This window comes from Podarcis erhardii, assembly GCF_964252035.2.
Source record: "Podarcis erhardii genome assembly, chromosome: 16".
NCBI lineage: Eukaryota > Metazoa > Chordata > Lepidosauria > Squamata > Lacertidae > Podarcis > Podarcis erhardii.
The window spans coordinates 15,974,806-15,992,628 of record NC_138514.1 but is presented as its reverse complement, the minus strand read 5'-3'; the positions used below and the strand labels follow the sequence as shown (position 1 = coordinate 15,992,628).

Here is a 17,823-nt window from a genome sequence, read left to right as displayed (position 1 = left end):
GTTTCTCCTGCCCCTTCAACATTCCCACTTCTGAGCTCATGGGGCTGAGAACCTGTCGTTGTAGAATGTTCTGTTCCAAGGATGAAATCTTATGCAATTGCACAATAGCACATTCTGCTGGGTGAACAAGCACACATCTGCCTTGCCAAAAACAAAACCACCTTCCTAAGCCCTCACCTGTGCTAATATCATTAACTTTTAGCTGAAAGAGGGTGCAACGAGCACACCATCAGACAGCCACTGGATGAATGGGTAAATGTGGTTCCAAGTGAGTGTAAAGTGATGCACACTGAGGCAATACAGTAAAATCACAACTTCACATATAAACTGGTGGCCTCGGAGCTGGTAATGAATGACTTGGAAAGGAATCTTAGGGGCTGTGACGGATTGCTCAAGGAAACTGTCAGCCCAGGGTGCAGCATCTGCAAAAAAAAAAAAGTTAATTCTGTTCTAGAGATCAATAGGGAATGGACTGCAAAAATTCTAATGATGCCATTATATGAATCTATTGTGTGAACAAACTGGGAATATCGTGCACAGTTCAGATCACCCCATCTGGAAAAACTGGAAAGGGGCAACCAAAATGACTAAGGAAAGAGGCACTGGCCATATTTCACAGTAAAGGAGACAATGACATTGAGGCTAGTTTTTTATATGCCTATTTAATGGCTCCCAAAAAGAAATAAGTATGAGAATACAAAATAATTTGTAAGTAATGATTAATCCAGTAACATTTTTTTCCACAGTCTTGGATTTTATCTTCTTAATGAATGCTAGACAAGACAGTGACTGAATTTTAACCTCTGTGAATGGAGGTTTAAATGCTTGGGGGGGGGGGACACAAGAAAAAGGGAGTGTTCAACCAAAAGCCCCACCTCTCCCCCAAATAATCAGAAGACCGAGGTTTCCATATTAACCAATGCTCAATCTCAAATTCTGTAGATGGAGGTGGGGTATGTGGGAGAGAACATCTGCCTAACCTGATAAGCGAAAGAGGAGAAAGCTTATGAGCAGCCAGTTTTGATTAACTATGTAGTTATTAAGTCAAGGAAAGAATACTGCAGTTGTCAAAGAGACAAGTAGGCCTCTTCTGTTGTTCTCCATGAACGTCAGCAAGGAACAGCGGGACTAAGCCTCTGGCCCCACCCTCAATATCAAACATACCACTGGCTTGCCCCCTGAACATCTGTAGCAGCAGCACTAATCCATACTCTGCTGTTTGTGCATAGTTCCCTGAACAAACATAGGCTTCCATGCTGTAGATGCCACAGGATGCATGTGACGTACCTCCAAGGCAGGAGGGTGCAACTGGCAGCATGACTGGCCTTCTCCACCCATAGACCCTATATGGGAAGAACAAAAGAAGAGGACTCGGGGTAAAAAGACAACTTCTGAGGCGTGCTGCATGGGGTACACTAAAGGCAGCAGCTGGTAAAACTACGACGTTTTGGCACTTTAAAGCCCTTCAAAGGGCACAGAGAGAATTTTCAAGTCTTGAGTGCTTCAGAAGCCATTTGCAAAACAGATGAGGTAAGATGCACAAAGGGGAGGTACCACCCCCCTCAAAAAACAACAAAACGCTGCATAGATGCTCTGCCACAAGGAATCAGATTACCCCAGGCCACTGAGAGCCCCACATCTCCCAGTCAGATGTACTGCAGGGGCGCGTTTGCCATGAATTCTACCGGACCCAAACTGGTTTTACCAAACACCCAAAGCAGAGGGAAAGGGTTGGCAAGACCTGCAGGCGTGCACGCCAGGAGTTAACATCCGACAAGCCAGGATTCCCTCTGAACCACAGGTGCCAGGTCATGTCAGGCGATCATCTTCGGAGGCCTGGGAAGGCAACACAATCGCTGTGCTGGCTTGAATGCCTCAGGCGATGCTCCTCTGAGAAACTTAACCTGGTCTGCAGGAAGGTCCTGCTCACAAAAGCCAGGAAGTCATTGTCAAGAGATACGGTCAAAGTGGATGAGTGTGTGTGTGCAGGTGGGGGGTGAGAAGACACCGGCTCTGCCAACTGCAGCATGTCCAGGAAGACAACATTTTAGGAACAGCAGAGGCACTGAAGCTACTTGATCTTTGCCAGGGCAGCTGCCCTACGCTCTGTGTTCTGGAACAAGGCTCTGATTAGGTTCTTCACCTCGCTTGCGGAGAATGCGGCTGCAAGGGGCCCTTTGCCATCTGCCCACCTGGGAGAGTCAAAAACAAAAGAAATGGAAAGAGCAGGAGTGGTTATTTAAACAGCTGAGGGAGAAAGGAAATAAGGGCAGGGAGAGGGAGGGAGGCCTTTTTGTAAACCTCTCTGCCCATGGCTTTCTGTGGTCAGTGGGTTGGGATCTGGGGTCCTTGTACCGATGTCTGTTCTTTGCACATTACTACAGGACCCTGATCTATCCCACTTCAATTCCTGCCCTTTCCTTCCTTCTCCAGCATCTTTTTAAGCAAAGATGTCACATTCTTTAAAGAAACACACCTGGATCTTGGAAGATTAGATTTATTATTATTATTATTATTACTATATTTATTCAATTTATACACGCCCTATACCTGGAGGTCTCAGGGTGGTTCACAACAAAACAACATATAAAATCGAACCAAAACCAGTAACCCAATACCCACCCCAAAAAAACCCACATTCTAAAGGGTGTTGGACGTCAATACAGTTGTACCTCGGGTTACATACGCTTCAGGTTACATACGCTTCAGGTTACAGACTCCGCTAACCCAGAAATAGTACCTCGGGTTAAGAACTTTGCTTCAGGATGAGAACAGAAATCGTGCTCCGGCGGCGTGGCAGCAGTGGGAGGCCCCATTAGCTAAAGTGGTGCTTCAGGTTAAGAACAGTTTCAGGTTAAGAACGGACCTCCAGAACTAATTAAGTTCTTAACCCGAGGTACCACTGTAAAATCAACCAAAGGCCTGGTTAAAAAGGAGCATTTTCGCCTGGCACCTAAAGGTGTATAATGAAGGCGCCAGGCGAACTTCCCTGGAGAGAGCATTCTATAGAAGGGGAGCCAATGCAGAGAAGGCCTGTTCTCGTGTTGCCACCCTCCGGACCTCTCAAGGAGGAGGCACACGAAGAAGGGCCTCAGAAGATGATCTCAGGGACCGGATAGGTTCATATGGAAAAAGGCAGTCCTTGAGGTATTATGGTCCTGAGCTGTTACAGGTCAAAACCAGCACTTTGAATTGGGCTCAGAAACTAACTGGTAGCCAGTGCAGTTGGACCAGGATCGGTGTAATATGCTCAAACCGCCTTGCTCCAGTGAGCAACCTGACTGTTGAATTCTGCACTAGCTGAAGTTTCCGAACTGTCTTCAGATGCAGAACAACCAAAAATGTGTACCGCTACAATAGTCAAAATGTGGGTTTCTCTGGTGAAAACCACCTCTTGAGTGGGGCAGGGGGCAGGGACAGAACAAGCATCCAAGCCAGGCTATATCATGCCACTGTCAGGTGTTTTCAACTTCTCCCAGACAATCCTGACTGGTCTGGGAGGGCTAACAGGAATAGGGAGGATGCAGAGCAGATGGTATGGAACACCCACCGGTCGACAATTACTTGCAGGCTGGCCTGTAGCACCATCATGAGCTCCTTGAACGTCATCCATTTCGGCACGTATACGGGGACCTCCTCCTGGAAGGGTCTGTTCTGTTTTTCTTCTGGCAGGGGCATGAACACCAGGGGCCCCTCGTCCACCATCGTCTGACAAAGCATGTGCAACCTGTCTGCGTTCTCAGCAGAGATATCCTGCAATACGGCAGAGAGCAAGAGCAAATGGGTGGTGTCAAAAAACAGGCTCTCTGTGATGTAATTCATTTTCCTCTAGATGAATCAGAAAGAATATACTTTTTTTTGTTACATGATTTATATACCACTTAATTGGAAAAAAAAACTCTAGGGTTTGCATAAAATATACATTAAAAAACCCAATAAAATCAAATGTTAAGAAGAAATTGGCATGAGATTTATCTGAACATTTGCACATCCCAGCCCACTTTCCAGAAACCCACAAGTCTATCATCAGATTAGCGAAAAAGTGTTTCAAGTAGCACACTTAGATCGCTTTTACAAGAGATGCAGAAACTGGAGGTTTAAATTTTGCATGTCTCAGAAGACATCAACGCTTGATGCGGACAAGCAGACTTACTCTTATAGTTTTAACTTCTGCTGCCACCTTATGTTGAGAATAGTCCCCCCCCCCCCCCCGCCCCCAGAGGAGAACCCAAATATTTCCCTTGAAGTAACAGTCCAAGATGAGGTCTTTTCAACCAAGGAGTGTGGTGGAGTCTCCTTCTTTGGAGGTCTTTAAGCAGAGGCTTGACAACCATATGTCAGGAGTGCTCTGATGGTGTTTCCTGCTTGGCAGGGGGTTGGACTCGATGGCCCTTGTGGTCTCTTCCAACTCTATGATTCTATGATTCTAAGATGGAAATTACGTGCCCATCAGGACATTCAGAATAATCTCCTGCATAGGAAGTGTGTAACACTTGACTTCTCTCTCTCTTTTAAAAGAAGCCAATTCCCATGCAAGCAGCATATTCACAAGTTCAAAAGCAGCTGTATTAAACTTAAAAGATGTAGATCCTGACAGAGATGAAATTGCCATTGTGGTTTTGTTGTTGTTGTTTTTAGTGGAGTGATTCCATGCTACGGAAATTGGAAACATCAGGCTTGCAGAGCCTGAGAAGCTGCTAGGGGAGGCTTTTCCATCATTGTAAGAATTGGCTCTAACTTTCTAAAACATGAACCAGATCCACAAAAGAAAGGCTGCTCACACTAAGAGAAGCAACTGTGTTTGCAGGGAGGAGTGGACCTCAACTACATTGAGAAACCACCTGTGGCCCACACGGTTCTCACCTCCAAGGCAGCAATTCTGCTGATGATCTCAGTGAGAGCGGTGTTAAGCAGAGTCCCCATGGCCTTGCAGTAGATATTCACTGGAAGGACGTCCTGCCAGACCATGCCAAGCCTCTTCAGCTGGTGCAAGACCTTGAAAGAAACTGCACCTTCTTAATACATACAAACCCAAGACGACTCACAATGTGACCAGTAGGGGTGGGGAGGAACAGACAGTGGCAGGATGCAACTTAGAAAAGTAGGCACGTTGATGGAGAGATTCTTGGTTCTCAAACTTAATCCTGGAGTCCGTTTGACTCCCGAAACCATTCAAAAACCAAGGCATGGCTTCCGATCGCCTGCAGGAGCTTCCTGCACTCAATCGGAAGCCGTGGAAGCCAAGTCGGACGTTTGGCTTCCAAAAAATGTCTGCAAACCAGAACACTCACTTCCAGGTTTGCGGCGTTTGGGAGCCAAGCCATTTGACTACCAAGGTACCAACGTACTAGAATTTGGAGTCATTCCAGGAAAACTGACAGGCAGCAAATTCAGAAAGTTTCAGAAACTGTTTCTTTACACAACTCATAGCCAAATGATGGGTGTCTCTGCGGCAAGATGTGTTGATGTTCAGCAGCAGAGATGGCTGTGAAAGGGGGAGCTTTGATGATTAAGTAGAACCTCCAGGTTCAGAGATAGTATACCACTCAATACCAGTTCGGGGGGGGGGAGTGTGGGGAGAAATGACAACAGGGAAGGCTGTTGCTCTCATGCCTTGCTTAGAGGTTTCCTGGTGGAATCGACATGGCCAGGGTTGGAAACAGGAGAATAGACTAAACAGACCCAGTAGGGCTCTCCTGATCTTCCTTCATTGTTCAGAACAGTACCTGCCTTTCAGTGTCAGTGTAATGTACAGACTACAAATGATGGGCACTGTAAAAGCTTGCAGCCGATCCCTCAAGAGCTTCACCTCCACTCACCTGCCGCACAGCTTTGTTTGCCGCTGAATAGTTGTCGTCATCATCCACACTGGAGAGATCCCTGGCGCTTGAGAGTCTCTCCAGGAGTTCCTCCTTTTGCACTCGCATCTGGGCCAGGAAACACTCCGTCCCTGTGGGGAAGAGGGAGAAGTCTCAGTTCTGGCCTCGAGTTCCAGGAACCATAACACCACCAGGCAAGTTTCTGAACTACCCAAAGATCTACCTCTTCATAAGCAGCAGGTTCCTGCAAAGTACACCAGGAGAATTTTCAAGGGACTTCAGGGGAATGTTCCTCTGCACTTGTGAGGAGTCCCACAGAAATACAATACAAAAGAAGCTCGGGCAGAGGGATTGTTTCTGTGGGTTGACAAATTTACTAGTTTGCAGGGTCACCTGTGGTTCCTTCCCCCACCCTTTTCCCGCTAGAACAATCTCCCCCCCTCCCCCCCCCTTGCATCCTCCAGATGCTGTTGGACTACAACTCTCATCTTCCTTAATCATTGTCCATGCTGGCTGGGGTTGATGGGAGCTGGATTCCAAATTTCTGGAGAGCATCAAATTTCTGGAGAGCATTTGTTGGTATAACAAAAAGAAGAACCTGGACTGTACCACAATGCCACACACACCACACCACATATCCCTGTTGTAATTGAATCTCTGTTTGCATTTGAAAGGTACGCTGCTTTGAGAATCCAGCTAGGCTGGAAAGAAGGGTGTAAATATCCATAAACATGAACAAGTAAGTTTCCTCCAGGCTCACCAAGTTTCCTGAAACCAGGCACCAGGTCAACAAATGTGGCTATTCCATCCATTAGGTGGCCCCGGAATTGGTGGCCCAGGGTCAGAAGGTGGTGTGCAATGTACATGCAGTTGTTGTGATGTATAGCAGCCAGCTGGGGAAGTTTCTGAAGGTTTTCTCTAGGGAGGAGAAAAGAAGGGGGAGAGCAGATGTTCCCAGATAGTCACGAGACAGTTTTTGATCATTTTCCTCTGCAACCACCTAAAGAAAATAAAGCCACTAGGTTTCCCAGAGCAGGAATGTCATTCTGTCTGTATGCTTAGAACAGATATGTGGTCCCCTCGGATGCTTTTGGGGACCAGCTCCCAACATTTCTGATCATTGGCCCTGCTAGCTGAGGCTGATGGGTTTCGGAGCCCAACACTTTATGAAGGACTACATGCCTCCCATCCTTGGGGTAGAAAACCCCTAATGGAGGAAGGGCGAGAGGCGAAGGCAGTCCCTTTGGGATCATGCAGTGCCCATTTGGAGTTGGCATAGCAATGAGATATGTTAGCTGCCAGTGGAGGCGCCTGCTGTTGCATCTTACTTCAGACTGTATGGGTTTAGGCAAGCTGTTCTCTGGCACCTGCATGGAATGTAAAGCTGCTGTTGCTCAAACATTTCTGAAATTTCCAAAGGATCACTGTCCAAAGACATTAAGCCATGTCTTCATAAAGGTTTTTTGTTTGTTTTTTTAAGAGAGAACAAAAGGAGGAAAGGGGGACTGAAGAAACAAAAAAATTTCACCTCCCCGGCGAGGTTTTTCATGTCACTCACTTGTGATACATCGGCACCACATCACAGAACAGATGAAAGATGTTCCGCACGGAGTAGAAGAGCTGGATGCAGCTGGGGATGGGGAGGGGCAGGGAGAAGAAAGGAAAAGCAGAAACATTATCTGGGTTGTGTGGCTAAAAGCATCACAGCTACAGCACAAAATGCTTGGAGGACTTAAGCATTTGTTGGCTGCATGGCAGGCCTACCCACTCAACACCCCCCAAACAATTCACTCAGAGTCCTCACCACTGATCCGTGCTGGCTGAGGCTTCCTGGAGCGTCTGATAAGCCAACACCATCAACTTCTGTACAGATTCACTGATGCGGCAGGCAGGAAACGAAAAGGTGTGGCGGCTCAGCCTTTTCTCATTCTCCAAATTTGTCGCCTGCTTGTCAAGAGCCTCAGATACTTTTTGCACCTTTAACTGGTCACCTGCTCCGGGGTCAGGCATTTTGGGCAGAATTACAGAGGAGTCTGGGGTAACCTAGGAAGGGGAAATAAAGATGTACACAGGAAGGGGGGGATGGAAGTGGAACTGCAGCGCAAGCAAAATACCAACTTAGGGCACAACACATAGGTCAAGTGTTTGTGTTGGGACTGGAATGCAGGACTTTTAACGTGTCTGGAAGGAAGACCAATAAAAGTTAAATGATCTTCCGTTTTTCCAGAAAGAGCAGAATACAAGTCCAATTAGGAAGAGGGGAAAAGCTTACTACAAGAGTGCCTAGGAAGACCATAGAAACAACCCAGGTTAGGTTTACCGCACAGCCCAGCAGGCCCCAAACATACCGTACTGGCTTGAATACAAGCCGCACTTTTCCCCCCAAATTCTGACCTTGAAAGTTAAAATGCAGCTAAAATTCGCGACCGTACAAAAATTGGCTTTTATGATATCACTGCTGAAACAGACATACGGTAAAACTGAACAGGTGTGAATGGCTGCGGAATTTTAAGGGAGCAGCTTATATTCAGGTATTGTCTTTTTTTTATTTCCCCCCCCCCCCTTGAATTTTAAAGATGTGGCTTATTTTCGGGTGCAGCTTATATTCAGACCAATACGGTACTAAACTGATCTATGCAGAGCAACACAACTCTGTATAGGGATCTTGAATTTCCTGTTTCAAAAACTGGACTTTGCTCAAACTAAAGAGCTATCCCAGAGCACTGCCTGATTCACATACTTTGGAATAACTAAAAAAGACCCCCCCAAAAAATGCATATCACTAAAATGTAAGCATGGTTAACAACACACAGGATTACGCAATCCACCTGGAAAAATACTCAAACACTGAGGAAATAAGCAGAGGTTCTATTGACTCAGCTACCTTTATGGTGTTGTGTATTTCCGATGTCATCAGATTTCTGGCTGCCACTATCACATCCTGGCATTTCTTATTAGCAAAGTGACAGTTGACATTACGGGCATAGGTCAGCAAGTCGGTGGCATCCTCCTTTAGGAACCGCATGTCCTTTAAGGCTTTTTCAAACTCCTCAGTAGCTTTAATAACCTAAACCAGGGGGTGGGGGAGAGAGGAGGAACAATGAGCCCCGTAAATGCTATCTATGGGTGGAACAGAAGGCCCAGCATTGGGAATGAATGTGCCAATGTGTCTCCAGCTTTCAGGCCTTGAATCCCCATGAAATAAGGAAATTATGGATCATTTGGTTTAGTAGCAGGCCATGGGAAGCTGACGCATTAGAATTTATCAGACGCTATAGCAGCCTACTAACAACAGTGAAAAAAGGAAGACAGTCAGGAAATGATCAGTTATTTTAGTATGTGCATATTTTGAACTTTTGCCTTCGTCCGCTAAGCAAACCTTTACAACGACAACTCAAGGGCTAACTTTGAAGGCAAAGGGAAGAGGGTTTAGGGAACTGTTCCACAGGCCTTTCCCATCCTTCACAGTCCCTCAGCTGCTGCAACGCTCACCTCAATATACTGTCCCAGTTTGCTGCTGTTGTTTGGGATCGAATGCACCAAGCAGTCGCGAATGAGACAGTCCGAAATGTCCTTCCAGATTGTGTCACCCAACACCTCTGCCAGGACTAGATTGGAGCTGTTCTCCTCCTCTGCACAGTGCTCAAGTGGAACACCTGGGAAAAGAGATACAGAGTTCAGAATGTAAGAATAATCATGGCCCCCTCAATGCCCTGGCACAAAACAGCACCATGCACAATAGGGGCAGCTCCCCTTAGCAAATTTCCTCTGCATTTGGAAAACAGTAGCATAATTTTTAGAAGCCTCAATGGACAGGCTGGTGAACCCTTGTCCCTCCAGATGTTGTTGAACTACAACTCTTATCATTCCTGACCACTGGCCATGCTGGATGAGGCTGATGGGAGTTGGGAGTACAACATCTGGCAGGCCACAGGTTCCCTGGCCAAGTTCTGTGGCATCTTCTTCAGCAGCACACAAGAAGTTCTCCTGACCCACTCTGACGGCCACCTACCATGGTTCCGGCTAGCAAGGATCTCCATACCTAAATGATACTTGTGAAGGACCTCGAGTACCAGCTTGATCCTGGCAAACACCTCCACGGGGGACGGGTGGCCAAGATTGGAGCCCACAGACCTAAACCTCAGCGTGACAGCATCAGGGTGCTCCTCGGGAAAGGGCTGCAATGACGGGTGGGAGATGAGCGGCTTGAGGATGTACTTCAGCAGCAACTGTCCTGGCACAAGGAACAGGGAAGGAGGGAGCCATTAATAGCCGGGGTTGAAAGACAAAGTAGAAGCAGCATGCTGGGCGGCATTTCCACTTGGGCTGCTGCAACATTCCTTGAATTGGTCTAGCTTAACTTAAGAATGAAGACAGTATACAAGGGGGTGGGCAAGGAAGAAGAGGGTAGTAGATTCTTCTGGAGCAAGCAAGAGGAATTCCAAAATACTGCTCTTAACGAAGAAAAGATAAAACTGTAGCAATTTGCCTCTGTACATTTAATTAAACTCTTTCCCACATCTCCATGAATGTTTCAGCTACTGAGCTACGACCCTTCCATGCTTACAAGAGCATCACCCCTGTCCAATGCTATTCCTGACTGACTAGGCAAAATAATAATAATAAAGAGGTGGAAAAGAAAATATTAACTGAGCTATACTGAAGATGGAAGAAGGATGCCTCCCCACTGTTTTAGGAGCTGATTAAGAGCAGACTGCTGTGAGGAAAGAGGGAAGCAAGTCTCTGATTTTAATCCAGAAAAACAGCTATGCTTCAGGTATCTAAAGTTTGGAAACCTGATCCAATTCAAATGACATATGGTTTTAACTACAGCCAAATTTTGGTTGTTGCCAGTGAAAGTCACTTACCGAAGTGCCTGAACTTCAAACGCAGCTCATCCAGGATAGCAAATGCCTGCAGCACAGAGGCTACTGTTGGGCCAGGGACCACATCCTCCTTGGACAGCACCTTGCACAAATGCAGTTCTGTCTCCATGGCTGACTCCAGGCTGCCCGCTTCTAAGCAAGAAGTACATAGGACAAGCCCCCGTTACAGCAAAACATTGGCTTCAAAGCAAAAGAGCAAACACAGAGGATGGGTTTTGCATGGCCTGCCTTTCCAGACTTCAATATCAATTCACAGGCAATTCCACAAATAGGGTTGCTTGCGTGTGTTCAATAGCAGCCATTGAGATGCATGTCCCATGTTGGTATGGATATTTACAAATAGCAAGAGACCATCGCTCCATGGTAGAGCACATGCTTTGCACATAGAAGGTCTCAGGTTCATTGCATGACAGCTGGGGGGGGGCGGTCAGGTAGCATGCAATGCAAATGACCTGCCCATGCAAATCATTAGTACTAAACTAAATGGGCAAATAATCTGTCACTATAAAGCAGCATTCCATATATCAACCATATAAATGCGATCATGGTTTTGTATTTACTAACAAACTGTAAATCTTAATTAACAGCAGCAGCAATAATAAGACAGCTTCCCATGTTATTAGCTTTAACTTCTTGGGACAGACTCCTCTATAAAACAGGATGCATATAAAGCACAAAACATTAGATAGGACAGACTAAGCTCATCCTTCCTGAATCCAAATTGCTTTCCTTCCCCTGTTACACTCTGCCACAATCCTGGCAGAAACATGTAAAGTGCAGAGTGCCAGGAGACATAAAATCTTCAAGATGTAACCTGCAGAGCATGCTTGACCTGTTTCAAATCTGCAAACCCAAACAGTTCCTTGTCAGCATTCAGAAAAAGGCAGGCAGAATGGCAGGCTTTGAGAGGATTCAGCACAAGGTGGGGCGGGACACAGAATGTCCATAATTTTTGAGCTGGTTCTGCACTTTGTGAACACCAAACTGAACACAGCCCACAAAAAAATGCACTATGGTCTGTCAGGTCCTTGACAAGCCACACTCTTCCCACCCCCCAAGTCTGTTTCTGCAGTCACAGACAAGCAGAAAGAAAAGCTTATCAGCACCAACCACCAAGATTTTTCCCAGGCACTCTGAAATTCGATGCCGGTTCCTACAAGTTTCAGACAACACTTCCAAGTGCTCTTCAAAATTTCCCAACTCTTCCAAGTTTGTCAACACAGACAATAATATTACAATAGACATTGCTAACCATAAAATTCTAGGCATTTCAATTACTTGGTTGCACTACCCAAGGACAAAAGGAACCATTACTTTTTTGTATAGAACTTCCAGCACTTGTGAATTTCTTTGTATCTCTTTGTTTGCTTGTTGTTTTCAACAGTGCCATAAGGTACATTACTAATATTCCCATTGCCCCCACCAGACAGGGAACAGTGGTTGAGAAAGAGTAGCCTACGTATAGTCAAGAATAAGTCCACAGGAAAGCAGGAAAGCAATTCTTGAACCAAGCCCAATAAGTGAACCACAATAACTCTGGAGGGGAAATTTGTCTATAAGCCCTTTTAGATTCTATTATGTGATCATACAGGACAATAAAGCCCGACGGAACCACATATACTCTCTGTACTAACATTTTAATTGTGCAAAGACTACCAACATCTTAATCTTATAAAGTCCTACACATGTATAAATATGTATTTGCAGGACCATTTTTTCCAATTTGCAACAATGCTGGGTCACAATAACTTAAGAGGCAACTTTTTACTCAGTGATACTATTTGTCCAACCAACTAAGTACCATTCACTCTGACTGGCAATGGCTCCAGCACCTGCTACCTCACTTTCTTAAAAATCTGGAGATGCCAGAGCTTAAATCTGGAACTTTCTGAACACATGCTCTACCACTGAGATATCCTCCCCTCCACCAGAGATCAGCCAAAGTCAAATTGTCTGCCGTTTCATCTCTGCCCTCCAAAAAGCACACATTCACAACCCCCAAACAACGCCCCCCGCCAAACCTTTTGATTGAGGAACCTTCCACACAGCCATTTGCTGCCACTCCTGACCCAAGAGGTAGATAATGTTTTGGGTCTGCATTGTGAGCTCCCTGCGGAGCGCCTTCAGAATCTTCAGCTCAAAGCCTCGACGTGACTCCAGCGTTTTCAGAATCCTCCGGGCCTGACAGAAAGGAGGAAAAAGAGACAAAGAGTAAGAAACTGCATAAACAGGAGCCAAGCAAGTCCGTTCTTAGAGGGACACAAAAGTCCACAGCAGTCACAGAAGTCCACCAGTCCCCAAAGCAATTGGAATTACCTTGTTCAGGTGGCATGCTGCTGACACATACTTCTTTTGTGGCAGCAAGGCATTGAACTGTTTGAGAGCAGTTTCAAACTTTAAAATAAAAAGAAGGAAAAATCACTGTTGACTATATTCAGAATGAGGTCTGAAAAAACAAATAAATAGATTGGCATTGCAACTGGGGAAGAGAGGCCCCCTCTCACCTCCTGCAGCTGTTTCAGTCCAGTCAGAACTAGTGTGTCTCTCTCCAGTTGCTGTTTCAGCTCAGAAAATTCTGCAATGGCCACATTCAGGTCATGCTGAACCTGGGAAGGAGCCACAAAACCAAAGCATTTGTACAATTCTGGGTTGCAAACATTATTTAGCTGTTTTTTATTACATGTGGTACCTCCTTTTTGTAGAGCTAGGCACAGAAGGCATATTTCTTAAGCCCATGGAAGCTTCTTAGCATCTAGGGAGGTCTAGATACAGTATTATTTGAGAAAGAAAAGCCCTGTGCTGTGACGCTCAGGCATCAAGGTCACAAAATAAAAGTTACTTTCCAATTTGCAGTTATTTTATGATCATATAATTTTATGGGGCTTTTTTGTTAGACATTTGGATTTGAAATATCAAACTTCTTAGCCCTTCTAACTAGCTGAAGACTCAGTTCTGGCAAAGGCCCATTATTTTTCTTTGAATCACCTCCATCTCAATCCTGGACTTCAGCTGGTCAATGCTTCCAGAAAGTTCCTCCACTTGGGACTCCAAATCCTTGGCACTCTGCATACTGGGCAGAAACTCTATGTACCTCTTGTTGACCATGCTGCAGACTTCATCCTGGAAGAGTGGAAGGAAAAGTCACATCAAACTTACATAAAATCACAGAAGTGCAATAACTCATAGAACCCAATCAGTTGACCAAAAGCATGATTCTCCATTTGCCAGTTCCTCAGAGATTGCAAGCCATCCAATTTAACACAAGTAGATAAAAGGTGTAACAAACAAGGTCCCTGCACAGCAAATTATCTTTAGAGGCCTCAAGTAAGCAACACATGTTGTGTGCTGCAGCGGAAGGCAAATAACCCCCAAGGGCACAGTAGTCATATTGATCCAGAGAGAACTTCTCTTTGGTCCAATTGTCAGTAGTTGCAGTAAGCAGTGGATTTGTTATTATTTAACCCTGGGATGCCATATGTTGCTAGAATACTCCCATCACCCCTGCCAGCTCAGCCAACAGTTAAGAGATCCTAAGAGTGGCACTCCAACAACATCTGGTTGAAGAACATGGGAGGACTAAACGACCAACTCTATGGGAAAGGGCCGAGCTCAGTGGCAGAGCATCAACTTTGGATGCCAAAGGTCTCAGGTTCAATTTCCAATGGCATCTCCAGGTGGACTTGTAGCTGTCCCCTGGAGAAGCTGCTGCCAGTTTGTGTGTAGACAATACTGAGCTGGATGGACGAAAGGTGTGACTCAGCATAAGGAAACATCTTACATTGCTATTCTATGGCAGGAGAAATCCTTTAACAAATTAAACAAAAAGCATTACACACACCATTGTCGAACTCTGAAAAACCTACCTACCGGGTGAAAAAATTAACCTGCCAGCTCATCACAGCATGGAATAGTGGTTAGTGTTGCACTAGGACTAGCACAGTGTTTCTCAAACTTGGGTCTCCAGCTGTTTTTTTGGACCACAACTCCCATCACTGCTAGCTAGCAAGACCAGCAGTCAGGGATGGTGGCAACTACGGTCCCAAAACACCTGGAGCCTTAAATTTGGGAATCTTTACTGGCCCAGCAGATCAGGATTCAAATCTCTATCCCGGCCATGAAGCTCAGCAGGTGGCCCTTGAGCCAGTCACTGTCTCTCCCAGCCTAGCCTACCTCTCAAGGTAGGTTGTTGTGGGGTAAAATGGGGAGAATTGCAAAAGCTACCTTGAGCTCCTTGGAAGAAAGGTGAAATATGTTGAATGGTCTCTCTAAATGTGAAGGTTCATTATTGTTCCACAAGATGTGTATGTCTTTAAGGGCCAGAGCAAATAACATGACCTAGTTTTACAGCTGTGAAACAGTATATAAGGTGCTGGTAAGTTGTGTTAATTAAGCTGTGTCAGCAATTGGGTATAGTATATGAAGAGCAGCACCTAGCTCTCTCACCTAGCAGCACCTGGGGGATGGGTTGGTGGTTGGGTCATGCTTGTTGATATATTTTGTTTAAAATGAGTTTTTGTTTTTGTTATTAAAACCTAGCTAAAGTTATTTTGCATTCCTTGTAATGTGTGGTCTCCCCAGCATGCTTTCTGCAGTGCAACTAATCTGCAAATAGCCAACACATGGCGATGAATAAATAGAAGAATCCATAATTCAGATGTGAAGGAAATAAGCAGCTATCCTATCTTTAAAAGACATCTGAAGGCAGCCCTGTTCAGGGAAGTTTTTAATATTCAATGCTGTACTGTTTTTAACATTTGATTGGGAGCTGCCCAGAGTGGCTGGGGAAACTCAGCCAGATGAGCGGGGTATAAATTATAATAATAATAATAATAATAATAATAATTTAATTCCGCATGGGCTCAGAAACACTCTCGCTTAGATCACTCCATTAAAGGATTTCAGGGGGTAAAAGGAAGGCTTCGAAAGGGGCGGCGCCCATGTAAGCCCCGCCCCTCCGCGGCCAAGGCCCCGCCCACTAGGTGACAGGTCCCTCCTCGGAGGCCCCGCCCACCTCTCTTCCCCTTCCCCCCTCCCCTTCCTCGCACCTTGAGCTCCTCCACCCGGCAAGAGAGGCGGGAGATGCGGCCGCTGAGGCCCTCCTTCTCCAGGCGGCCCGAGCAGGCCAGCACGGCTTCCACTAGCGAGGCGCTCCTCGCCTCCGCCTCGGCCTTCTCCGCCATGAGGGAGCCGGCGCCTTCGTCAGCAGCCGCCGCCAGCACTTCTTCTCCTTTAGCCGCGCGAAAGGCATCACGGGAAAGGGAACGCGCGTCAGCCTTTCCCGCCGGGAGAAGCCTTACATTCCCAGAGTGCCCTGCGCCCGCCCCGGGAGGACCGCCCGTGGAGTTGGGCGCTGGGGAAGGGTAGAGCGGCACGCGCAGGTTACGGGCTTCCGGTATCACGTGGATAGTCGTTTCTCAGGCCGGAAATGCGGGCCTTGATATTTAAAAACAGAGACACCGGACGCGGAGAGATGGCCCTAAAGGGGCCTCTCTCGAGAGTGAACGTGTGCGTTTGTTAAGTAATAAATTAAAACGTGGCGTGCTTTTGCATTTACGTGCTTTCGCAAGGCTTACATAGGAAATGGGGGCGGGGAGCCATAGAGGTTCCGAGGGGTAGAGCGCCGCAGCTCCGTTCCCTTAAGAAAACCCGAACGAGGCCCAATGGTGGCTGCGCATCTGTGGCCATAGATATAGAAAAACAGAGCAGCTTCTGCTTTGGATTCCTTTTCGGGCCGCTTGGCGAGTCTCGCCTGCCGGCATGGGGTGGAAAATGCGCTTTGCGGGGGACAGGGTTTATTTTTAAATATAGAAATGAAAACCAACCAGCCAATCGGAAGCCGTGCCTTGGTTTCTGAACGTTTTGGAAGTCGATTGGACTTCCAGAACAGATTCCGTTCGACTTCCGAGGTACCACTGTAGAGTCAAAAGGCTTGTAGATTATAGTCCTGAACTGTGTGTGTGTGTGTGTGTGAGAGAGAGAGAGAGAGAGAGAGATGAAAAGAACCAGCAAAGATTCACCCTTACATCAGGGAACATCCAAACCTTTATATTTTAAATAAATAAATGGCATTTCCTTGTGAAGCACTCCAGGGATTTCTTGCAATCACAAGATATAAACTTGGTAAGTGAATGAGACTGCAAATACCTCAAAACACTGATGCAACTAATTGGCATCAAACCTCCAGGGTTTCAGGCAGGGTTCTTTCCTGAACCAGGGACACTTCTGCCTGCAAAGCTTTACCACTGAGCAACAGCCCGTCGAATGAGTGGTGCTGGGGTAAGCCCTATCAAGCTGAAGCATACAGAGCCTCTAATTGCTCCTGGAGCAGCTGCTGGCTTAGGAGAGGATGATTCGTTGTCTGAGTCTGCTGTGACCTACTAAAGAAATAACAAGGTAACTATTAATTACCTCCTCACCAGTCTTTCTCTTCCCATAGAGTTGAAGTTCACAGAGGCTAAATGTGTTTGGACAGCTTCTTTATATAGCAGAGTAACTAATAAAATATGCAAACATATTCAGGAATAGATGTCATTTCCCCCAAAGTGACATGTTTTGCAAGTTCTCTCCATTTCCCTTGCCCCTGTTTTTCAGTTTTTTCCCTCTGTTTCCTAAATGCATAGCCTAGAGCATTGCATTTAATGTCATACAGTCAGTGGTACCTCTAGTTATGAACTTAATTCGTTCCAGAGGTCCGTTCTTAACCTGAAACTGTTCTTAACTAGAGAAATGCTTTCGTTAATGGGGCCTCTTGCTGCCGCTGTATCACCAGCACACGATTTCCGTTCTCATCCTGGGGCAGAGTTCTCAACTTGAGGTAACTCTTCCAGGTTAGCGGAATTTGTAACCTGCGGCGTTTGTAACTCGAGGTACCACTGTATTAGGACTTTGCCTCCTACTTGGTCTCACTGGAAAACAAGCTCATTTAATCCTACATCAGCCTTCTGAGACCTGATGCCCCTGTGAAGTTCTGGATGACATCTCTTTTCGGAATTGTAATTCAAAGCATCAGCAGGGCACCAGTTTGGTACTGTCTTACCTACTTGCTGAGGCAAGTTGCTTAGTTGGAGACCAAGCCAACAAATCTTTTCTTCTGCATGAAACTACTGAGCAGTTTTGTT

General features: G+C 46.1%; 1 protein-coding gene across 1 annotated transcript; it reads right to left on the bottom strand.

Annotated features, from left to right (window-relative positions):
- Positions 1–643: 643 nt before the first annotated feature.
- ZW10 (zw10 kinetochore protein) lies at positions 644–16,105 on the bottom strand. The gene is made up of 16 exons (XM_081844374.1): positions 15,751–16,105; positions 13,691–13,825; positions 13,210–13,311; positions 13,022–13,099; positions 12,727–12,886; positions 10,688–10,837; positions 9,862–10,053; positions 9,312–9,475; positions 8,704–8,886; positions 7,624–7,862; positions 7,378–7,449; positions 6,580–6,737; positions 5,820–5,950; positions 4,864–4,995; positions 3,551–3,753; positions 644–2,192 (listed from the first exon to the last, which is right to left on the bottom strand). The coding sequence occupies exons 1-16, from the start codon at positions 15,883–15,885 to the stop codon at positions 2,072–2,074; spliced, it is 2,355 nt and encodes a 784-aa protein (XP_081700500.1). The 5' UTR covers positions 15,886–16,105; the 3' UTR covers positions 644–2,071.
- Positions 16,106–17,823: the final 1,718 nt, after the last annotated feature.

What these genes read in the sequence shown, in the direction of transcription:
- ZW10 (XM_081844374.1), bottom strand. Translation starts at nt 15,885, where the DNA reads ATGGCGGAGAAGGCCGAGGCGGAGGCGAGGAGCGCCTCGCTAGTGGAA. An exon ending in GACTGAAACAGCTGCAGGAG is followed by an intron (nt 13,100 to 13,209) that starts GTGAGAGGGGGC and finishes TTTATTTTAAAG; the next exon opens with TTTGAAACTGCTCTCAAACA. An exon ending in CTGCAAGTAATTGTCGACCG is followed by an intron (nt 2,193 to 3,550) that starts GTGGGTGTTCCA and finishes TGACTCTCCCAG; the next exon opens with GTGGGCAGATGGCAAAGGGC.